The sequence below is a fragment of the Podarcis gaigeae genome, assembly GCF_964106915.1.
Source record: "Podarcis gaigeae genome assembly, chromosome: 8".
Lineage (NCBI taxonomy): Eukaryota > Metazoa > Chordata > Lepidosauria > Squamata > Lacertidae > Podarcis > Podarcis gaigeae.
In genome coordinates this window covers 74,999,436-75,023,358 of record NC_139684.1, presented here as the reverse complement: position 1 = coordinate 75,023,358, position 23,923 = coordinate 74,999,436, and the positions used below count along the sequence as shown (strand labels likewise).

Sequence of the window (23,923 nt, the reverse complement as noted above, 5' to 3'; positions counted from 1 at the left end):
TTTTGAAATACAAAATCCATTGTCCATCCAAGCCAACTTCATTTGGTCCAGCCTACATTCCCAGTAATGAAAGGACTGATATCAATTCCTGTTTTGTTATCAAATCAATTCACCAAGAGACCAATGTTATATAGCATCCGACAGCCCTTGACAGGCACCACAAAAAGCGGCCTTTAGCACTTGACAGCTTTATAGGATTTCTTATTTGACGCCTGAAACAAGAATAATAATGATACTAAAAAATCAAATCAAGATATTTGAGTCTAAAGCACTCAAGTCCATCTGTCAAAGTTCTGAAGTAGCATTGCAGCATCACATTTTCACATTTCACATTTTCAGCATCGCATTTTCACATATCACATTTTCAGATATGAACTTTCCGTTTCAGAATTGAGAGGAAGTGTGGTGTAGTGGTTAGAGTGATTGAGGCCAGGATTCAAATTTCCAGTCAGCCACAAAGCTCGCCAGATGACCTTGGAGTCAGCTGCCGCCTCTCAGTCGCTGCCTAATCAATTTTATTAGTCCACACTTTCCTCCAAAAAGCCTCCTCACTTAATCCCCAAAAAACCCTGCAAGGTAAGGCAGTGACTGGCCCAAGGTCACCCAGTGTGCTTCACGGCTGGGTGGGGTTTTGAACCCTGGCTTTGCAGGCTTGTTGTGAAGATTAAATGCAGAGAGGGAGAGACCACGTAGCCACCTTCAGCTCTTTGAAGAAAAGGGTGGGATATGGACACAATAAATACATACGTTTTGGGGGGGGGGGGAGCTGGGAGTCAGATTCCGGATTTGCACAAATTTGCATGTTTCAGCTCTGCGCCATGCGCAGACGGATCTCTTACCATAACACCGGTGAACACGCACACAACTTTTCCGCACACCGTCACCGGAACAACATCTCCGTAGCCGATGGTTAGGAAAGTGATGGGGATCAGCCAGAAAGTGCTATATAGGTAGTCGTTGTCCATATGCTCCCTGACAGGTGGGAATGAAGAGAGGTTCGTCAGGAAATGTGTATTTCACATTATTGAGAGTTAAAGTACACCCTACAGGGCTACTTAAGAGGACAGGAGAAATAGTAAACTCCTAAAAACTAAAATTAAACACCCATATGCAAGAGATTAAAATAGCAGATCAGTGAAGAGGTAGCAGCAGTGTTCAAATTGACTCAAAATAGGCCCTGGGAAATAAAAATACATTTGGCACTGCAAGCACAAGTGCATTCTCTCTGCTTGTGACTCCCTGCCACTGGAATTCAGAGGGGTACTGCCTCTAGTCAGGGAAGTAAAACTCAGGCACAGGCTATGCTGTCCTTGCCACTACCACCACTGCTCCCTCACAGGCCCTCTCCCTCTGGCCCAGTCTGGACCACTGCCCACACAGACCAGGAGTGGGGCAGGGCAGGAGCGATGACATCATTTGTCTCTCTTTGCTTGGGCAAATCCATGAGGGGATAACAAGGCTTTCAAGTTTTCCTCGTGGCAGCTTGGCATAGTGGGGAGGGGGACACCAGAGAGCGAGGAAAATAATCAAGAGGAGTTGGGTACATTTTCCCATGAAACATAACCCAGTCTAGTTAGGCAAGCGTTCTCTCCCATCATGCACCGGGGCAGGCATGCCAACACTGCAGCTTTTGAGCAGGAGACTGTTGGTTTTGCAACTGATCTTCCTCGCGACTGCTTTGAAATCCAATCTATGGGCTTTGCCTATTTATTATTTTTTTGACTGAGTGTCACCTGAAGTGACAAAATGCTTGTTTATTCTTTTCACCTTGGCTGACTCAGTTGCTAGCCTCTGGCTCATCAGGGGAGTTTATTTACCTGTTGGCTGGGCATCAGGCAGAAAATGGGATTGTCCTTTACAAACAAAGGCCTGCTCTGAAAAGGAAGAGGGTAGCGCTCTGGATTGCTTCAGAGTAGAATGGGTTCCTTTAAGGATGGGTCCATCTAACTGACAAAGCACATGTTCTGTAAGCAGAGAGCTCCAGGCTCAGTCTGCAGCTAGAACAGAAGTGGGGGGTGCTGTGTCTTATAAAAGGATGCAGCTAATCAGAGTCCATTCTGGTTTGGTCCCCATCCTCCTCTCTCCCACGTTGTACAAGAGCGTTGTACAAGTGTGCTTTTAGTTCTGTTGGGAGCCGCCCAGAGTGGCGGGGGAAAACCAGACAGGTGGGCGGGGTATAAATAATAAATTATTATTAGTAAAGGGACCCCTGACCATTAGGTCCAGTCGTGGCCGACTCTGGGGTTGCGGCACTCATCTCGCTTTATTGGCCGAGGGAGCCGGCGTACAGCTTCCGGGTCATGTGGCCAGCATGATTAAGCCGCTTCTGGTGAACCAGAGCAGCGCACGGAAACACCGTTTACCTTCCCGCCGGAGCGGTACCTATTTATCTACTTGCACTTTGATGTGCTTTCGAACTGCTAGGTTGGCAGGAGCTGGGACCGAGCAATGGGAGCTCACCCCGTTGCGGGGATATGAACTGCCGGCCTTCTGATCGGCAAGCCCTAGGCTCTGTGGTTTAACCCACAGCGCCACCCGCGTCCCTAAATAATAATAATAATAATAATAATAATAATAATTATTATTATTATTATTACTACTACTACTACTAACTGACCCTCACCGCCTGACACCAGCACAGGCAGGCCCTGGTCCTTACCGTTCACAAACAGACAGCACCCAGAAGGCAATGAACCAGAGTCCCATCGTGAAGATTAGCAGCACCCTTCCCGGCTGGCTGTTCACCATCACCCGTAGCACGAAGGGGTACTGGAAGTGGATCTTGTTGAGGGACCCGATGCTGCGGTACGAGGCGTCTCCCAGAACGCTGCTCTGCAGCAGGGCCGCCCGCGTCACCAGGTAGAGGCGGAGGAACATGAGCAGTGACAGCAGCATGTCAACCTCGGAGAGGAAGAGGAAGGCCTGCGTGGGCTGGGGCTCCAAGCAGGCAAAGTCTCCGGTGGGCAAGGGGTGGATGGAGCAGACCAGCAGCTCCAGCATGATAAACGCCAGCTTGCGGCAACTGACAGCAATCCGCCAGTCAGTCAAGGAGTTGTCCATCATGAACAGCTAAGGGGAAAGAGAGCAGATAATAATAATAAAAATCCGGTATCCAAGCGACGCCCTCTTGTCACCCCCCAGTGGCTGGTGGACGTTGGTACTGGTAGGGCAGAAGATAGGGAGACCAAGGCTCTGTTCAGCTTATTCCTTTCTCTTGACGGTTCACTAGCTTTTCATTTCCATGTTATATTGGAGCTTCCACATGACGCAAAAAATGTCACTTCCGGAAACAGCAGAAGTTCCACGCTAAGTTCCATGCTATTTGCTTCCGGTGGGGGGTGGGAATCTGCTCGCAATTAACACTAAGGTTAGCACTAAATTTACGACATATTCTGCTGTGTTTCTGATGTGGAAGCCACTTCCGGAAATATCGTGGACTACAGTGGAAGTTTTGTGCTCAGGTCAATGTTATTTGCTTCCAGGAAAAAGAAATCCTTTCAGAAATAGCACCAAACACGCTCTATATTTTCTGCTGTGTTTCCAGAAATGGCTTCTACGTGTGAAAGCTCAAATATAATGCGGAAATCAGCAGGTAGGGAGACGTTGGGGAAATGGAATAAACGGCGATGGGAATGCAACGTTTGTTGTTTTTGCTACAAAGAGTCTTACATGGCGACCCTTCTCGAAACACATACAGCACCCTGCTTCTCTCCTAGAATTGAGAGGAAAAGGATTATGCCGAGCTGGTGAGACTAACAGGGAAAATTCGAAACAGCAGGACCAGATTTTCGTAAAGGACTGGAAGAAATTTATCTTGCATTTGAAAGACAATTGTAATCACTTAACATCACTTGTAGGACTACAGGAAGTTTTGTAAGGAGGACTTTACAAATTATTGTGAAAAGGACTAAGATTAGTGGATGTAAGACTGGACTTTTAGCAATAAGCATAGTAATAAAATGCAAAATCAGAGAAAAATTTGGAAAACCATTAGAAGGGGTTGAGGGAGGTCTCAGGCTGTGATGGCCAAAGACATATCATGTTGCTTTGGAGTTATTATGTTGGAAAATTTGTGCAAAAACTAATTAAAAAATTATATATGAGAGTAAAAGAATCAAAAGGCCTCTTAATTTCTTTGTATTTCTTTAACAATCTCTCTCTCCCCCCAAGCAGTCTCAAAAAATGGTATAAAACATTCATTTAAAATAGCAATAAAAACAAGGCTTTATGAAAACAGTAGGCATTGCAACATGATAAAAGAAAACACAAATGTACATAATAAAATGGCATGTCTGGTTAGCCAAAAGGAAGAGGTTTTTTTTAGCAGGGTCAAAAACAGCACCGTGAAGGAGCTTGCCTGATATCAATAGGCAGGGAGTTCCACAGAATAGTTGCTGCCATGCCAAGAGTTTTGTTTCCCGCACAGATTCAGATTCCCAGTATAAGAACAGTAATGAATGGCTTATGAAAATGCACATATGTGTGGAAGGAGAGAGGTGTGGAAGCTCCAGCACTCCTTCCATTGCCCATATCCTGCTGCTGCTCCCTGCCATCTACCTTGGTTCAACTTCCATCTCCTCTTAAATCGCCATCTCCCCCCACCCCACACACACTACCCCCAGTCTGTCCCTAAACTCCCACAAAGCATCTCCACATCCCACAGGAAATGCATTGCCTCTCCTGCACCTAGCTTTGAGCAGAAGGAGAGCATTACATTTCCAATTATTTGTGTACACACACAACCTCCCAGAAACTGGCTGGGAAACAGATTGGCCTTGCCAAGTTTACAACGTGTTTTATTATCTTATATGAAGACTGCATTTACATCTCTCGGCCAAGACAATGAAGGGAGTTTACAGTTTTAAAAGACTAAAAGCTGTGCCCTGGAAACTTCCACATCAAATCACTGCAGTTCTCTCTACATGGGGCTGCCCTTGAAGACGACTTGGAAACTTCAGTGGGTCCAAAATGCAGCAGCCAGGGGTCCCTTTAGATCTCAAATAACCCCTGTTTTAAGACAGCTGCGCTGGCTGCCAATTCGTTTCTAGTCCCAATTCAAGGTGCTCATGTTATTGTTTAAAGCACTAAATGTTCAGGGCCCAAATATCTGAAAGCATGTTTCCTTCCCTACAGACTGTCTCTGGTGCTGAGATCAGCAGAGGGTGCCCTTGTGGTTGTTCCTCCACCTTCAGAGGCTAAGGTGGGGGCGGGGGGGGGCAGAGTGGCCCAGGACAGGGCCTTCTCTGTGGCGGCCCCTAAGTTGCAGAACTCCCTCCCCACAGAGATGCATCTAGCTAGTGCTTTCATTATGCAGCTCCTGGAAAATGCTGACGACACACCTCTTTACCCTGGCTTTTTATATTTGAGGTGTATATTTTTAGGAACTGTGGATGTAAGTTGTTTTAAACTGTTTGTAATATTGTTTTAATGCTGTAACCCACCCTGGGACCATAGGGTGAAGGACAGGCTAATAGTAATAATAATAATAATAATAATAATAATAATAATAATAATAATAATAATAATGTTGTACCTTGGCTCCGAACACCTTGGGAGTCAAACGTTCTGGCTCCCGAATGATCGAAAACTGGAAGTGATTGTTCTGGTTTTCGAATGTTCTTTCAGAAGCCGAACATCCCACAGGGCTTCTGGGGCTTCTGATTGGCTGCAGGAGCTTCCTGCGGCCAATCAGAAGCCGCACTCTGGAAGTTGAACGTTTCAGAAGCTGAACGGACTTCCGGAATCGATTCTGCTCGACTTTCGAGGTACGACTGTAATGATGATGATGGTGGTGGTGGTGTTACATTGGATCTGCTGGTATAACTCCTATGCTCCACAGAGAATGCATAGGGCATTTCCAGATGAGAATTAGGCGTTCATCCTGATTTGCTTGCATGGAAACTCGATGAAGTTGGCTATTTAATGGATATTCACTCTGATTTGTATGCAGGAAGGCGTCGCATCAGAGCAAGTGTTTGTCCCGCTGCATTTCCGCATCACTTCCCTGATTGCGAGAAGTCTGAACCTTTATCGGAGAAGCAGGTTTGCTATGCCAAATCAGCTTTAATTGCCCAATCTGAACTTGTTGGCATGTGGTTGAATCCTAAGGACATAAGAGCAAGTGGCCCATCTGGGTCCAGCATGCTGTTCTCGTAGCGGCCGACCACTTGCCCACGCGAAGGCTGCAAGCAGGGCCTGAACCCAAGAGCCCTCTCTCCTCCTGCGCTTTCTAGCAACTGGCATTCATAGAATCACAAAATCACAGATTCGCAGAGCCGGAAGGGGCCACGAGGGTCATTTAGTCCAACCCCCTTTAATGCAGGGATCTTCTACCTCCATGAAGCTGCCAGCTCCTCCTTCAAAGCCACCCGAGTCTGTGGCCCTCATTGCCTCTTGCCTGCAGCGCTATGTAAGCACTTTCAGTTGCAGGAGCTGCTCTTCCACTGGCTAGCCCCATCGCATGTGGCAAAAGGTTTGGCATGTGAATGCGCAAACACTTAAGAGTGTCTGCTAGGCAGTTTTTCGGCAGCCCACATCCCTTTGCTGGCCGCCTGCACCTCTGGGCGTGTCTGTGTGACTCAAGGTTATATATTTATCTGCATGCAAACTAGGCTGATAATACTTGAGGAATTTCAAGCTCATTGTGGGAGGGGGCAGGGGGGAAACCCAACGCTTGTTAAGAGCTGCCACTGTAATTCTTGTAACATATGGAGTAAAAATGAATACCAGGCTTATATGTGTTTAGGCAACAGGAGTTTGGGCTTTATCAGGTTTCGCCTGCACAAAACATCAGGCATAGTTTTGACCTTACTAATGCTTCTGACTGTATTAGCGGCTCCTTCTAGATAAGTTCTTCCTCACTGGCCTGCTCTGAAACGTTTTAAGGGTGAAAACCAACGTTAGTCATGCTCAGCGTCAATCAATGCAGCTGAGTAACTTAAGTCCATTGGATCGAGCTGAGAACAGCAGTAGCAGCAGCAGCAGCCCTTACTTCCTCCTGCAGTTTCCATCCACTGTCGGAGGCAATATGTTTCAGAATACCATCAGTGGATGGAAACTGCAGGAGGGGAGAGAGCTACAGGCTCTGGCCTGATCCTGCAGGCTCTGCTCCCAGTATGTTTCCGAGCACAATTCAAAGTGTTGGTGTTGACCTTTAAAGCCCTAAATGGCCTTGGTCCAGTATACCTGAAGGAGCGTCTCCACCCCCATCGTTCTGCCCGGACACTGAGGTCCAGCGCCGAGGCCCTTCTGGCGGTTCCCTCATTGCAAGAAGCAAAGCTACAGGGAACCAGGCAGAGGGCCTTCTCAGTAGTGGCGCCCGCCATGTGGAACGCCCTCCCACCAGATGTCAAAGAGATAAACAACTACCTGACATTCAGAATACATCTGAAGGCAGCCCTGTTCAGGGAAGTTTTAATGTGTGACATTTTAGTGTATTTTTGGTCTTTGTTGGAAGCCGCCCAGAGTGGCTGGGGAAACCCAGCCAGATGGGCAGAGTACAAATAAATTATTATTATTATTATTATTATTATTATTATTATTATTATTATTATTATTATTATCATCATCATCATCATCATCATCATCATCAAATGCACTCAAAAAATGGGTGCCACAGTTTAAGAAGGGGATTGAACAAACTGGAACGTATGCAGAGGAATGCAACCAAGATGTTGAGGGACTGGAAAGCAAGCCTTATGAGGAATAGTTGAGGGAGCTGTGTGTTTTTTAGCCTGGGGAAGAGGAGACTGAGAGAGATGTGACAGCAATCTTCCAATATCTAAAGCGCCGTCTCATGAAGGGTGAAGCAAGATTTTCTCCTGCTCCAGAGGCTGGGACCCAAACCAATATCTTGAAATTGCAAGAAAGGAGATTCGGACTAAACACCAGGAAGAACTTTCTGACTGCAAGAGCTGTTCAAAGGTGGAACCGAGTTCCTCGGGAGGTTGTGGACTCTCTTTCATTGGATGTTTTTAAACACAGGTTGGATGCCCATCTGCCTTGTATGATGGAGTTGAGATTCCTGCATTGCCAGGGGTTAGGCTAGATGACCCCTGAGGTCCCTTCCAACTCTTTGATTCTATGCTTTGTGCTCAAAAACAATTGTTTCATTCATGCAGAAGCCAGGCTGGTTTAATCAGTTAACTAACCGGTCGATTAAAACTCACACAATCAACTAAGTTAAGTTGCATTTATGTCACAATCCAAGGTGTGTCCACTTTGGAGGGAGAAAAATCTAATTCAGATCAGTGGATTCTGCACACCCACCAATATCCTGAGACTTTGAGACATCTGGTTATATATATTGGTCCTGATTCCTTTGGTTTCTTTGAACTGATAACACCAGGCTAAACTGAACGATGACCAGAAAGTCCTTCTGGCAAATTACAGGAGAAGCTAACCTGAAGAAGGAAGAGCAAAGGACCCCCAAAACCACACCAGAGCCAGCCCTCCGCGATATCCTGCAGCGACCACAACTCGCCCAGTAGCTGGATGAAACATGCCGTGACTCAGTCAGGAAACAGCTCACTCAGATCAGCAGCAGAGATCAAACAGCCCAAAGGAAAGGAAAAACCCTTCTGAGATGTATTTTCCAAGTGTCACCAGCTCCTATGCGCGGTTGAGCTATATGGGTCTGCGAAGAAGGCTGAAGTTCTGGGCTTGCGTCCCAGACCTTGAATGCAAATCCCCGCCTGCCAGCCTAATCTTTCCATTCGCCTTCGTTTCCCCATGAAAAGCTAGTTCCCGGCCATTTTTTTCTTTGCAGTTAATTTATAGAGTGGAGGAACGTTACAGGTTCTGAATTGAAATCCATGCAACCGCCGCTGCCACCACCCCAAGGTCAAAGGTAGGGAACATAGGAAACTGACTGAGTCAGAGACCATTAGTCTTTTGGATCCAGCAGACAGAAAAGAGAGTACTTCACACAGCAAACTACAGAACTCGTTTCCGCAGGAGGCAGTGACTTGGACGGCTTTCAAATAGGACTGGAGAAATTCATAGGAGGATAAGGCTATCAGTGATTATGAGCCATTATGGCTATTTTCTGTCTCGACAACTAGAGGCAGTAATGTTTCTGAATACCAGTTGCCGCAAGAGCGGAGAATGCTCTTGTGGTCAGTTTATAGAATTATAGAACTGTAGAGTTGGTGGCGCTGTGGTCTAAACCACTGAGCCTCTTGGGCTTGCCAATCAGAAGGTTGGCGGTTCGAATCCCCGCGACGGGGTGAGCTCCCGTTGCTCGGTCCCTGCTCCTGCCAACCTAGCAGTTTGAAAGCACGTCAAAGTGCAAGTAGATAAATAGGTACCACTCCAGCAGGAAGGTAAATGGTGTTTCTGTGCGCTCTTCTGGTTTCGCCAGTCATGCTGGCCACATGACCCAGGAAAACTGTCTGCGGACAAATACCGGCTCCATTGGTCTCTAAAGCGAGATGAGCACCGCAACCCCAGAGTCGTCTGCGATTGGAAGGGACCACGAGAGTCATCTAGTCCAACCCCCTCCAGCTTAACATGCTCAGAGACATTTGCACCTATGCATATATTTTAGCATATGCAGATCTACGTCATGATCCCAGTTTCATATACATACCTTCCCATTACCATCTTCCTGTTATAATGGCTACAGCTTCCCATAATGAGGAATTGGGCCCTTTTGGGTAACCTTTGGCTGAGTGACCTGTCCTTCACCCAGAAGCCCTACTGCCAGGAATTTGTTTCAAGCTTTGGGTCATTGATTTGGGACATAATTATCCCCCTCCCAAGCCTCATCCTGTCCCTCTTTAACAAGCACAACACCTACTTTTTCTCACTCTCTGTGCTGCTTGCTGTGTGCATACCAAAATATGTACCAGTTACTGGAGTGAACCTGTTTTGGTGAGGGGTTATTTTTGTCGTTTCCATGACAACATCCCTCCCCCAAGCCGGGGGGGGGAACCACCACAGGCATATTTGCATCAAGTAGGGCTGCCCAAAAGAAGGACACAAATATGCTAATTTTAGAATTAATTACTATAACGGAGATGAAGACTGTGACCCAGGTGACTTTTCATGAAGCTCAATAGGTGATCTAGGTCCTTTGTGGCCATATTTACATCCTACATTTGAAGTGCTATGTTAACGCTTTAAACAGTTGTGGCTTCCCCCAAATCATTCTAGTGGCTGTAGTCACGGAGCTACAATTTCCAGAGAGATTTAACAAGTAATCCTTCTTCCCAGCAAATCCTGGGCATTGTAAATCTGTGAGGGAAACAGGCATCTCCTAATAACTCTCAGCACCCCGAACAAACTACAGCTCCCATAATTCTTCGAGAGAAGCCATGACTGCTATCATTGCGGCATCCTAGTGCTTTAAAGGTATGGTGTGTTTGCAGCATTTTGTCAGACTGTCTGACCTCCGCTGCGCTCATTTGAGAAATAGTCCCATAGTTAGGCTTACCTGGATCTCTTTGATGTGAAAAGCCAGGATCGTGATCAGCAGCCCAGCTGTGGAGAGGGTGATGAGGCACTTCACCATGAAGGAGTATGCAAACCACTGAAGGGAAGAGGAGGGAGAAGTGAGGAGAAGGGCCAGGTGCCATTACAGCATTATTATCATTCCACTTCATTCATGAATCGCTTCCTATGAAGCACCTTGAAGTGATTTTGCAGTACAGTAGAAATGCATATCCAACTACTGCTTCATTACCATATTTTTTGCTCTATAAGACTCACTTTTTCCCTCCTCAAAAGTAAGGGGAAATGTGTGTGCGTCTTATGGAACGAATGCAGGCTGCGCAGCTATCCCAGAAGCCAGAACAGCAAGAGGGATTGCTGCTTTCACTGTGCAGCGGATGATCCCTCTTGCTGTTCTGGCTTCTGAGATTCAGAATATTTTTTTTCTTGTTTTCCTCGTCCAAAAACTAGGTGCGTCTTGTGGTCTGGTGTGTCTTATAGAGCGACAAATACAGTATATAGAAAGTTAAAACAACAGCATACGCAGAAACAATGGAAAGTCATTGCATATATATATATAAAAACAATTATAGACACTGAATGGGATAAGAAGTCATAGCTGAAGGAGAGCCTGGCTACTGAATCAGGCCAATGGCCTGGCTAGTCCAACATCCAGTTTTCATAATGGCCAGCCAGTTGTCTACAAACAAGTGGACCCTGGGTGCATTTCAGCCCCTCAAGGGTGTCAGCTCTTATGCCCAGAGCCAATGGTTTGATGGTGGCTGCTGTTTGACAAGAGTTGTAGGCTCTGGTGGTTGGCCTCCCTTCAAAAACTTTGAATGGTAGCACTTAATTCTCAAATTCCTGCATTTCAGGGGGTTGGACTAGATGACCGTTGGGGTCCCTTCCACCTCTACAATTCTATGAACCATATTTATCATAGTACTGTGGGGTGGGGAACCTCCAGCCCTCCAGCATGGCTCACCAGACCTCCCAATTTGGCTAGCAAAGGCCATTTTGGGGAAGTCACGATTGTTGTTGTTACCACTACTAAATTCATTAAATTTGTATCCATAGATCTCAAGGTGATTCATAGCATAAATATACAAGATAAATACACAAAATACATAATAAAAACAAGAACAAAACCAATAAACCCCTCCCACCGCAAGCACATTTAAAAGGCCATATAACAGGCATGTCCAAAGTCTGCTTTGGGGGCCTAATGTGGCCCACCAGTCAATTTAACCTGGCTCCTGTGGCAGTATATGCCCTGGGGTAAAAAAACTCAGCAACTTAAACCCTAAAAAAAGCCCAGCAACTTTGGTCGGCCCTCACTTCATCAAATCTGGCCCCCTTCGAAAAAAGTTTGGGCACCCCTGCCATATAATGTTAACCAGCCAAGGTCTGGTTGAAGAGGAATGTTTTCGCCTGATGCCTACAGGTGTATGCAATGAAGGCGCCAGGTGAGCCCCCCTGGGGAGAGCATTCCACAAACAGGGAGCCACTGCAGAAAAGGCCCCGTTGTCATGTTGCCACCCTCTGGACCTCTCACGGAGGAGAAACACAAAGAAGGGCCTCAGATGATGATCACAGAGTCTGGGTAGGTTCATACTGGTTTCAAATTGATGCTTTTAACTTTTTTAACTGTTGCGTTGTTTCATTCTTTTTGTAGACCACCTGGAGGTTGCTGCTGTTGTTTTTCACAATCAAGTGTTAAATAACTTTTGTGAAATAAATAAAAAAGTTATGTACCTCAGCCTTAGGACCAAATGACACACTGTGTGCACTCTGTTGCAACAGTGTCGCAATGGACTTGCTTTGTTTTCCACTTAACTGAGAAAAAGAGCTTTGAGTGGGACCGCAAACTGTGAGTGGGCGGGAAGCAAAATTTGTGGGTGCTTAGCTCTTCCCTCCAAGCTTTGCGTGAGGAAAGTGACTTTTAATCAGAAAAGTAGTTAAGCAAAATGCCTCCCCTTCCACCGTTTGACCCAGAATTGCAGCCTCCTCAATATTTCTTCTTTCCAATGGGGCTGGAGAGGGGGAAGTCAGAGATTCTGTCATGTAGCTGCGAGTAAAAGAGAGTTTGATTCTCACATTCAGTTCATGCTTGGTGCATGAATGCAATTGGGAAGATATGCATTCAAAGACCCTAGCTATTATTATGGCTTGATGATAGTATGAATTTGGTTGCATTTTTTTCGGGGGGGGGGGGGGTTCCTTTCTTGCACGTTTTGCCAACCCGCTTTTTCATATATCTTCAGTCAGTGCATCTGGCTGTTAACCAGAAGGTTGGTGGCTCCAGCCCACCCAGGGATGGCTACGGGCAGGATGGCTGCATTGCAGGGGGCTGGACTAGATGACCTTCAGGGATCCCTTCCAACTCCTCGATTCTATGATCCATATTAAATAACAGTAATCATAGTAAACAAAGCTGAAGATGCTTGTTCCGTAGCCATTCTACACTTTTATGTTGTCTGTTATTCACAACAAACCCTAACCTTCCTCTGGTCTTGATCTACAACGCAGCAAAAATACATTTTAAAAAGGTCATAAAACAAACAGTACATAATACATTCAGAGAGAGAGAGAGAGAGAGAGAGAGAGAGAGAGAGACGGACGCATGCACACACACACACCTAACAAAGCAGACAGCACAACAACAACAACAACAACAACAGCAACAATAATAATAATAATTTATTATTTGTACCCCGCCCATCTGACTGGGTTTCCCCAGCCACTCTGGGCGGCTTCCAACAAAGATGAAAAATATACTAAAATGTCACAGATTAAAAACTTCCCTAAAAAGGGCTGCCTTCAGATGTCTTCTGAATGTCAGGTAGTTGTTTATCGCTTTGACATTTGATGGGAGGGCGTTCCACAGGGCGGGCACCACTACTGAGAAGGCCCTCTGCTTGGTTCCCTGTAACTTGGCCTCTCGCAGTGAGGGAACCGCCAGAAGGCCCTCGGAGCTGGACCTCAGTGTCTGGGCAGAACTATACAAAACTAAGGTCAGGCATAGGCAAACTCGGCCCTCCAGATGTTTTGAGACTACAATTCCCATCATCCCTGACCACTGGTCCTGTTAGCTAGGGATGATGGGAGTTGTAGTCCCAAAACATCTGGAGGGCTGAGTTTGCCTATGCCCAGCTGTGATCATGGGTGTGGCAGATCCCGCCCCCAAATCAAGTAAATAAATAAAAATACTTAACTAACTGACTAACTGACCAATTGTATCACAGATAACTTGGTTCTGCCCCCTGCAACATAAAGCCTGCCCCCCCCCAAATAAATCCTGGCTATGCTCATGGCTGTGATCATGTAGACAGTTCCTGGGGCATAAGTCCCATTTAATTCAATTGGATTACTTTTGAGTAGACATGCATTGGATCGTGCTGTAAATCCCACTTGATGTTTAGCCAAAAAACAAACAAACACCACTTTTTTCAGTTAGCCCCTTTATACTTATATAAATTAACCATGCCCATTAAGTTCAATGGGTCTAACTCTGAGTATGATATGCATTGGATGTGGCTCATACCTTTGTTCATACGTAAGCAAATCTGTTAGAACAGCGATGATATAAATAATACGGCTTAATGCTTGCAAATTTCCAAGCACTCCACATACAATGCATGATATAGCTCTAGCTGTAGCTAGGTAGGTCAATATTATCACCCTCCATAATGCAGATGGGACGGAGGAACGAGGGCTGAGAAGGAGCAGATTGCCTGAGACCACCTAGGGACCTCAGCCCACAGATAACATCCAAAGCGGGTACTTCCTAATTTGCGGATCCTTCTCCTAGGATCTATGGCTCCTAGGCTACACCAAAATGCAGGAAAGTCTAGGATGGCATTCAAGAATTGGCTGCCAGCACTGACAGCTGAATGGCACCTCAGGGGAACCTGGCTGGCACAAAACTCAGGCCGAACAAAAGGAAGTAATTGTTCACAGAGTTAACAAAAAGGTTAATAACCGGGGGTGAGAATCACTGCAATAATTGCCCCATTTTGGCTCCGTTGAAAAACCTGCACTGGTTTCCAGTTTCTTTGTGGGCCTTGGGTAACTGCCAGAGGTCCAACATCCCAACAGGGCACAACCACGGATGTCATTTACACACACACAAACACACACGGCCTGGTGCTCTGACTAGTGTCGGGAGAGCTGGGAAGAGTCATTTTGATTTCCCACAGTGCCCTTGATGTGGCCTTGCTCCAAGGAACTGTGGGGAATGGAAACAGCATCTGTTTGGCATCCTTCTGTCTCGGAAGGCAATGGAGGACTGCGCCTTTGGGGGTGAGGTCAAACTGTCGGAAGGTTACATGGCAGCTAGAAACATCAGCTTAGTGCACTGGCTGGTAATTTTTTTTAAAAAAAGGACTGAAGTGGTTTGCAAAAAGAATGAAACGACAAAAAAAAATTGGTAAAAACAGTTAAAAACAACTACAGTCAAACCTCGGTTCCCAAACGCCTCCGTTTTGAAACGTTTTGGCTCCCAAACCAGAAGTAAGTCTTCCAGTTTTTGAACTTTTTTCAGAAGCCGAACGTCTGACACGGCTTCCGCTTCAGTGCAAGAAGCTCCTGCAACAAATCAGAAGCGTACCTCAGTTGTCAAACATTTTGGAAGCCAAACGGGCGTCTGGAACAGATTGCGTTCGACAACCAAGGTTTGACTGTATTTTTTTTTTTAAAAAAAAATCAACAATAAGCTAAAAACCTGATTAAACCACATGTCAACATTCTATATCTCTGGGTAGGCTTGTCTAGACAAAAAAACACCAATTCTTAGCAGGCACTGAAAAGAGTACAGTGAAGGTGTATGCCTGATGTCAAAATGCTTTCCCCACCCCCCTCCACACTGGCACTGTGGGTTAAACCACAGAGCCTAGGACTTGCCGATCAGAAGGTCGGGGGTTCAAATCCCCGCGACGGTGTGAGCTCCCGTTGCTCGGTCCCTGCTCCTGCCAACCTAGCAGTTTGAAAGCACACCAAAAAGTGCAAGTAGATAAATAGGTACTGCTCCGGCAGGAAGGTAAACAGCCTTTCCGTGCGCAGCTCTGGTTCACCAGAAGCTGCTTAGTCATGCTGGCCACATGACCCGGAAGCTGTACGCCGGCTCCCTCGGCCAATAAAGCGAGATGAGCGCCGCAACCCCAGAGTCGTCTGCGACTGGACTTAATGGTCAGGGGTCCCTTTACCTTTACCTTTACCCTAGTAGTATATGCATTTTTGTACAATTTGTCTAGAAAACTGAACCAACCCAGACCCTATGATCATCCTCTGATGATCATGCGTTAGGTGCCAGGCAAAAATATTCCTCTTTTCTGAGGCCTTTGGCCAATTAAACAATCTATGGTCTTTTAAACTGCAGGGCTGGGTTATCGTTTCGTTTGTTACTATGTTATGTATCTTCATGTTTTTATACTATAAACCGCCCTGTGAGCCTCGGATAAAAGGGGGAGGGTTAAGTACTTTAAAAACTGAAATAAATAAATGAATTGCAAAACTCAGAGAAGTATGAATTTTGAATGATGTCTGCATTTCCATTTTGGGTTACTGTTTTCTGAAAGCGTAACTTGGGTTGGTTTGCCTTCAGACAAGTACTGAATCAAATGTCTCCCGCTGTCCATAAGGGCAAGTTGGTGGATAGGTGGTTTAGCCAAACAGCATCATGTGAGATTCTGCCAACCTGCCAGTGCTGTGATGTAGGTCATTCTTTGCCCTGAACTGTGCAGCAGAGGGCCTTCTTGGTAGTGGTGCCCTCCCTGTGGAACACTTTCCCTTCAGATAAAAAACTATGCAACTTTTAGAAGACATCTGAAGGCAGCCCTGTTTAGGGAGGTTTTTAATGTTTGATGCTTTCTTACATTTTATATATTCTGTAAGCCACCCAGAGTAGCTGGGGAAACCCACACAGATGGGTGGGGGATAAACATGATTACTATTATTATTATTATTATTATTATTTGCAAGCGCGTTACCATTTTATTCCAAAAACGGCAGCTCTCTGCAGCCCTCGAACAGGTGGTTCTACTTGTTTCTCATGGAACGGAAGGAGTTAAAACCCTGCTGCGTGGGGCAACAGATGAGGGGTGTGTGACCAATCGTGTGCTAATAAAACAATTGAATCATTGTGGGTTTTGTTGGAGGCAACAGCTTTCACCTGGGCAACCAGCTACCACCTGAACCAGGTGTTTCCAGACAGGCTTACTGGTTTCAGGGCGAGGCTGTCCCCTACATACACAGACTAAAATCCTATTTACAAGCATTTGGAAATTAGGCACAGAACTCAGATGTAGAAATAAATGCGCCCGTGGAAAAGAATAACTCAGCACTCAATTCTTTCCAAGTCTGAAGGGCATTGCATACATCCCTTGGGAATTAGGAGGGTTGGCTCACTGAGCCAAAAAGGGGTCTTTTGTTGCAGACTTCAGGTGTCTTGCCCCTTTGGAAACTGCTGGAGGCAGAGTCAGCTCATCGGTCCATCTTGCTCAGCCTTGTTTATGCTGGGTGGCATTCGGCTGAGTTTTATTCAGAGCAAACATACTGAAAGCAATGGACCTGATGGACACGTTCACTAATTCCAGTTGGTTTACCCCGAGGAACCACTCAGCAGTTGTCTGAGCAGGGTTTTCCCCCAGCCATACTTGGAGATGCAGGGTTTTGAACCTGTGACCTTTTGCATTGAAGGGCAGATGCTCTGCCACTGAGCCACGGTGTCCCCTGCTACTTTTTAAAAAATTTTCAATTAAGAAAGAAACAACTTTCTTTTCAGGCAGCTGGGCATACTGCAAAGTGCAGAGCTGGTGAACTCTCAGCCACATATCACCTTAATCTCAGCCAAGGCATCAATATATATACAGTACAGTGGTACCTCGGGTTACGAACTTAATTCATTCCGGAGGTCCGTTCTTAACCTGAAATGATTCATAACCTGAGGTGTGCTTTCGCTAATGGGGCCTCCCGCTGCCGCCGCGCCACCGGCGCACGATTTCCGTTCTCATCCTGGGACAAAGTTCGCAACCCAAGGTACTACTTTCAGGTTAGCGGAGTTTGTAACCCAAAGTGTTTGTAATCCGAAGCATTTGTAAGCCGAGGTACCACTGTAAAAGAGTATGAGCGAGTTTTCTGTAAGGATAATAGCTCAGCAGTAGAGCATTTGCCTTGCATGAAGTACCAGATTCCCAGAGTTTCTAGTAAGACTGTGAAGAGACCCTTGTCTAAAGAAACCTGGGGAGCCCCTGCCAGTCAGTGCAGACAGTCCTGAGGTAGATGGACCCTATAATCTGGACTCAGTATAAGTCAGGTTCCCGTGTTCCATCACAGTAAATATCAGTGTTCCCTTACGTACGCAGTTTCCATTCCGTAAGTGATTGCAGTTAATAGCTCGCTCCATCCCCCTTGTCGGTATCAGGCTCATGCCAAACCATCAGTCAAGTGAAAATGAAACATGCGGCAGCAGAAAAGGGTCGCCTTGAGGAACTCTTGAGTTACAGTGGCAGGAAGTTCCACAGGCTCTGGAATGTAAGATGTAAGGAAGCACAGCTGTCTAATGTTGTACTTCTAAAAAGCGGGTCTGTGGCTTAGCAGCCCTGAAGGTTATGGCTGGAGGCAGTAATGCTTCTGAATGCTACTTGCTGGAAACCGCAGGAGGACAGAATGCTTTGGCACTTGGGTCCTGCTTGAATCTGGAATCTGACTGGCCTCTGTGAGAACAGGATGGTGAACTAGGTGGGCCACTGCAAGGATTTTTGTGTGTTTGTGTTTTCTTACGTTCTCCTCCAGGACCCCTATACTTTGAGGTGCTCTTAAGTTCCAGTTTCGTGTTGTCAGCTTGTGTCCAGCTGAGTTCTTTTAGAACGTAGCAACACTCCAGATTAAAACATTCCAGCCCTGCACCCCAGTCTTTCCCTCGAAAGTGATAAAAGCTTGGAACGGTAAGGGGTCTTTGTCCTGGGGGGAAACATTTGCCTTGGTGGCTGTTTCCAGAGCTGGGCTCCAGAAAGACAAAAAGGTTGGGGGGGGGAGCACTTCTGGCCACTAAAGGACAGCCAAGGCAGTACGGGAGACACCCTGGGCAAATATTATTACAATAGGGAAGGTGACTGAGAGGGGAGGCATTCACAAGATATATAAGCAAGGCAGGCCTCAAAGGACAGCCAAGACAGACAGATAGAGGCACAGGAGGGGGCAGAAGAGAGAGTTGAGTAACCCATGCTGCCTCCTCATCATGAGTCTCTTTTTAAAGCCAAAATATATCCTGACTTTGGCCACATTCACACCATATATTTAAAGAACTACAATACCACTTTAAACAATCACCGCTTCCCCTAAAGAATTCTGGGAGCTGTAGTTTGATATGGGTTCTGCGAGGTGCTACGATTCCCAGAGTCCCCTGTGAAAAGGGATCGGTTGTTAAAGCGCTCCAAAAATCGTAATTCTGTGGGGGAACTGGGGGTTTCTCCCAACAATACTCAGCACCTTTAACAAACTACATTTCCCAGGATTCTTTGGGGGTGAATGTAACCTTTATTTACTCCATGGGTCTTCCCAGCATTGCCCTTGGACAGCCCTGCTCTGCTTCCTCCTCAAGTGCCTTTGCCTGACTGGAATGTGTCTTTGAACTATGATAATTCCTCTTGTTGCTCGAATGGAGGTTAGAGAGAGGTAGGGGTTGGGGTCGCATGCAGAAATCTGCAACTTTTACTGTGCAAAGGTAAGAGTCATGCTTGTGATCCACCTGTTTTGTCTCCGGCCCCGCCCTCCATTTGGCAGGCGGCCCCTGGAAAGTCACCCGTGAGGGCATGCAGCCCTACCGGGTTCCTTCTTTGGTTTGTTTCTGTGAAGCCATTGGCCGATGGGAGAGTGGAGGCCCTTGCACCAAAAATAACCCCTTTTCAATACTTCCGCATCTCGCTCCAGGGCATTGAAGCTAATTTACCATATTTTTTGCTCTATAAGACTCACTTTTTCCCTTCTAAAAAGTAAGGGGAAATGTGTCTGCATCTTATGGGGCGAGTGGAGGCTGCGCAGCTATGCCAGAAGCCAGAACAGCAAGAGGGATCGCTGCTTTCGCTACGCAGCGATCCCTCTTGTTGTTCTGGTTTCTGAAATTCAGAATTTTTTTTTCTTGTTTCCCTCCTCCAAAAACTAGGTGTGTCTTATGGTCTGGTGCGTCTTATAGAGTGAAAAATATGGTGCTTCACTTTTCAGGTGGGGGGGGGGGGAATGTTACAGATCAACACCAGCTTTTCATCCCTGCAATGCAAATTCTGCAGCAGGAGCTGCTTCACTAGTAGGGGTAACAGCCGGTCCAGGGTGTGGTCTGAGCATCCCTCAGGCATGCTGGACCAAAGTCTCTGCCCCAGTATCCTTGGAGAAGCAAGAAAGCATCCACCTGTTTTGTGGACAGATAAACAACCCCATGCTGAGCAGAAATGCAACAGGTACATCTTTGCTCAGCAAGTAGCCATAGATAGCCTCCACAAATTTTTCCTATCCTCTTTTCATTCAAGCTGGCAGCCCTCAACTACTATCAGGGCAAGGGGAAGCCATCGTGGTGCCTGCCAGGTGTGTACGGTATTTTTTTTTTATTTTTTGTGAGTTGTTTCAAACTGTTTGGATATTGTCTTTTAATGTTGCAACCTGCCCAAGGAACTTAAGGTGAAAAGTGGGTGAGAAATGAACAAACAAACAAATAAACTACAACTCCCATCAGCTGCAGTCTGCATGGCACCGGATCCTAGGAATTGCAGTCCGCTACCTCTGCAGAGCAAACACATCAGCTACTGCTCCATTAAGGGCACAGAGTCGCTCGCTGTAAAGATGGCAAAAGATGGCATTAACTTGCCACAGCTCGAGGGTGAGGTGGAATAAAGGGACCAGGAGCGGAAATAACAACTTTTGCGGCTTGGCAGCACCCACTAGGCCTCAAATCCCTTCCAGAGTTTGGATTAAAAGCTTAACATTTACAACTTGGCTCTCCTTTCCATTGAATTCCAGTCATGGTTTTGCGTATGTGTGTGTGTTTTCTCCCCTTTTGTGACGTCTGCACTCCTGCCATCCCTAACCACTATCCCTTACTCTCCTCCCAGCGCTGGGAAGGAACTCCTGGAGTCTCTTGGCTCCTCTGCGCCCTTGCCCTGGGCAGTTCCCACTGCTGGTGGCGGCTTCTCCGTGAGAACACATGTCACCTGGCCCATCCGGATTAATATTTATCCTGTCACCGGTCCCAACGCTGCCTCCCCGCCCCCTCCAGCTCCACAGCCCTTGCCGTGAAGGGAGCAATTGTGTCCTGAACAATCGGACAAGAGAAGGAAGTTGGGCTTGCTCCATGAGCCGGGAGAAGGGGCTTGCCCGTGCCAGGAATGGTAGGATAAGGAAATAAAGAAGGGAAAAGAGAAAAGCCAAGAAGACGCAGCCTTGTTCTCTCGCTGAGGTGGTGAACCTTCCTCTGAACTGGACCTGCGTACACAGCACACCTTTAAAGCCCATTTTCCCCAGAATCCTGGGAGTGGTAATTTACCTCACGGAGCTACAGTTCCCAGCCCCTTAAAGGAACTACAGTTCCCAGGTGGGGTTGCCTTAAATGTATGGTGCGTATGCTGCCCAAGTCAAGTAATCTGAAGTTTGTGTGCTAGTTAATCTGTTGGAAGATTCAGGACAGTGCAGGGTGCAGAACTAGATGGGTCACCTGCCTAATCTAGCAAGCTCTTCTTACCGATTTCTTTTGTCCTACGTGCTACCGGCTGGCTGGAATCTGAAGCTGCAAGCTCTCCACGCTGCAAAATATTGTTGCAGGTAGCCTTGAAAAATGCACAAATGCAAGAAACTCAAAAGGCCAGTGTGCCGCTTGTTCCTCTGTGTGCCTCTTGCTTGTAAATCCTCCAAAGGCCAGACAGATCTTAGTCCACCTTGTGGTGCAGCGCTAAAAACTGCTAGCACATTTACAAAGCTAAGCAGGGTCTCGTATAGTTTCCAATTGGATGGGAGACGACGTGTTGAGCTACATCTCTACAGTTTTATGATCAATGGGTGGACTTCTATGATCTTTGTGCTGATCCAGCGAGGCAATTCTAAGCTTTCAGGCTAATGGTGACTGGATACGCACCATACATTTAAAGCACACTCCCATCCTCACAGAGAATCCTGGGAAGTGTAGTTTATCCCACAGAACTACAATTCCCAGAACTGTGGATAAACCACAGCTCCCTGGATTCTTACCCAACCTTAGCTGCTGAAATGGATCTTATCCGATGTGTGGAAAAACCCAAGAGAGATTTTGCTTAACTGAGCCTTGATTCAACGGGTAAGATTAGATTTTCGCAAGGCACGGCCGCTAAACAAACAAACAAACAAACATCTGTTGGATCAGGGGGGAATTAATTAGTGCACAATAAGATCAAAATACAGGTCAAGCAAAAGTGTAAATGAGTTCTTTATCAAGAAATAACCCATCTTTAGGAGAAGCAGGTCTGCTGAGAACTCCTGACCAGCTATAATTGCGCAAGCTTAATTTCCCAGAACGTGACTGGGTGGCCCACCCAAAAACAACAACAGGCTGGAAGTGCCCAGGGAAATGCAATGAAAAGTGTGGGGTGAACCAGCGAAGATGTATAAACACCCCACAAAGCCAATCAGGATGAATGCTCATTGTTTGTCCCACAGACAAATCAGAACATATGCTCAGTAAAGACCAGATCTAGGCCATACCATACATTTAAAGCCCTATGATACCACTTTAAACACTCACGGCTTTCCCCAAAGGACCCTAGGAAATGAAGTTTAAGGGTGCTAAGAGTTGTTAGGAAACCCCTGTTACCTGACCAGAGCTACAATTCACAGAGTAGTTTCAATCTCTTTTCCCAGGGAACTTTTCCAAAACTAGTCCCCCCCCCCCCCCCCGCTTTTCACATTACTTCTGGGTTTTTTGCCCCCCACCCCATGCACAAAAAACTCTGCTTGTAAAAAAAGCAAATACAGTGGAACCTCGTGTTACATACTGTTATGTACTGAAGTTCTCACCCTGGGCAAGCAGGGGGATTCTGTAGATAGTTATGCAAATAAGGGATCGAAAGTGACGTTCAGTGATTGGATAGTTTTAGAAAATTGTTACAGTTACGTTGTACTGGAGCTCTATATAAACAGGCTGACTGAACCCTTCAGTTCAGTTCTGTTCTGGCCTGTGAATAAACAAGAGCTGTTTGAAGAATTGCTGTGTCGTCTGACGTGTTCACCCACAACTTAACACATACCGTCCTCCTTACAAATGCTTCAGGTTACAAGCCCTGCTAACCCGGAGGAAGATGCTCTGGTTGCGAACTTTGCCCTGGGATGCTAGTGGAAGCTGCATGCTGGCGGTGCGGCAGCAGCAGGAGGCGACATTAGTGAAAGTGCACCTCATGTTAAGAATGGTTTCGGGTAAAGAACGGACCTCCGGAACGAATTAAGTTCGTAACCGGCGGTACCACTGTATCAGTGAGAATAATAATAATAATAATAATTTGTTTGTGCCCAACCCATCTGACTGGGTTGCCCCCGTCACTCTGGGAAGCTTCCAACAGAAAAATATCCTGATAAAACAGTATGGCTGACTGGCTAGAATCCTGAACATAAGCATTCCATGCTGCAGCACTTTGACGCAGGTTCCATTCTTACCAGTCGTGAGATAAACAGGGGAAGGGGATGTTGCCTAATATTCGGCCTGCGAACGTCCAAAGGCTGAGGGTGAGAGGGACCTTTGTGCTGGTCCTGCAAGGCAATTATTTTATCTTCTTTCAAGACGGTTAACTGGGACTGTGTACAAAACACACCTTTAAAGCACATGCACCTGCCAAAGAATCTCAGAAACTGTAGTTTACCCCTCCCAGAGCTGCAATTCCCAGCGCCTATAACAAACAAACTACAGTTCCCAGGAGTCTTCCCAGGAGGGGAGGGGAGGGGATGTGCTTTAAATGTATGTTGTGTACTTAGCCCCGCTCCAGTAATCTGAAGTGCATACACTAGTTGAAAAATTAGGTCTACTCTGATTTCCTTCATCCTATGAGCAGCAGGTATCCTAAACTGTAGCAATCCATACTGCAACATTTTGTTGCAGGACCACATGTCCTGACTCTAGAGCATGTGCAAAAATCCCAGAGCGCCACTTCCTGCTCTGTGCGCCTAAATGTCACTGAGGCGTCTCAGTGAGGTCCTGTCTGTGCACCTCTGCATCTCAAGTCACATCCTTGTGTTCCTGTCTTCACCTGTTGCACATGACCTGATTTGTTTCCCTCCCTCTCCCACCCGCACCGTTTCTCAAGAAGCTACAGGATACATACGGATCAAAACTTCATGTGTACTTAGCTTCAAACCCCAACAGCGGGAGCACACTGGGGCCAGAGTAAACAGTAACTTGTGCCTAGCCTGAATGCGTTTGAGCTGCCCTTGTTATTTCGATGATTACAATAAAATCCACTGTAAGATGAAAACGTTTCGTTAAACATTA

General features: G+C 46.4%; 1 protein-coding gene across 1 annotated transcript in view; it reads right to left on the bottom strand.

Annotated features, from left to right (window-relative positions):
• KCNN4 (potassium calcium-activated channel subfamily N member 4) overlaps positions 1-23,923 on the bottom strand; it is a 47,382-nt gene that overhangs the window by 11,222 nt on the left and 12,237 nt on the right. Inside the window, exons 2-4 of the mRNA XM_083754067.1 lie at positions 10,436-10,531; positions 2,660-3,069; positions 840-972 (exon numbers count right to left, since the gene is read on the bottom strand). Coding sequence (XP_083610193.1) covers positions 840-972; positions 2,660-3,069; positions 10,436-10,531 — 639 coding nt within the window. The remainder of the gene's footprint in view (positions 1-839; positions 973-2,659; positions 3,070-10,435; positions 10,532-23,923) is intronic.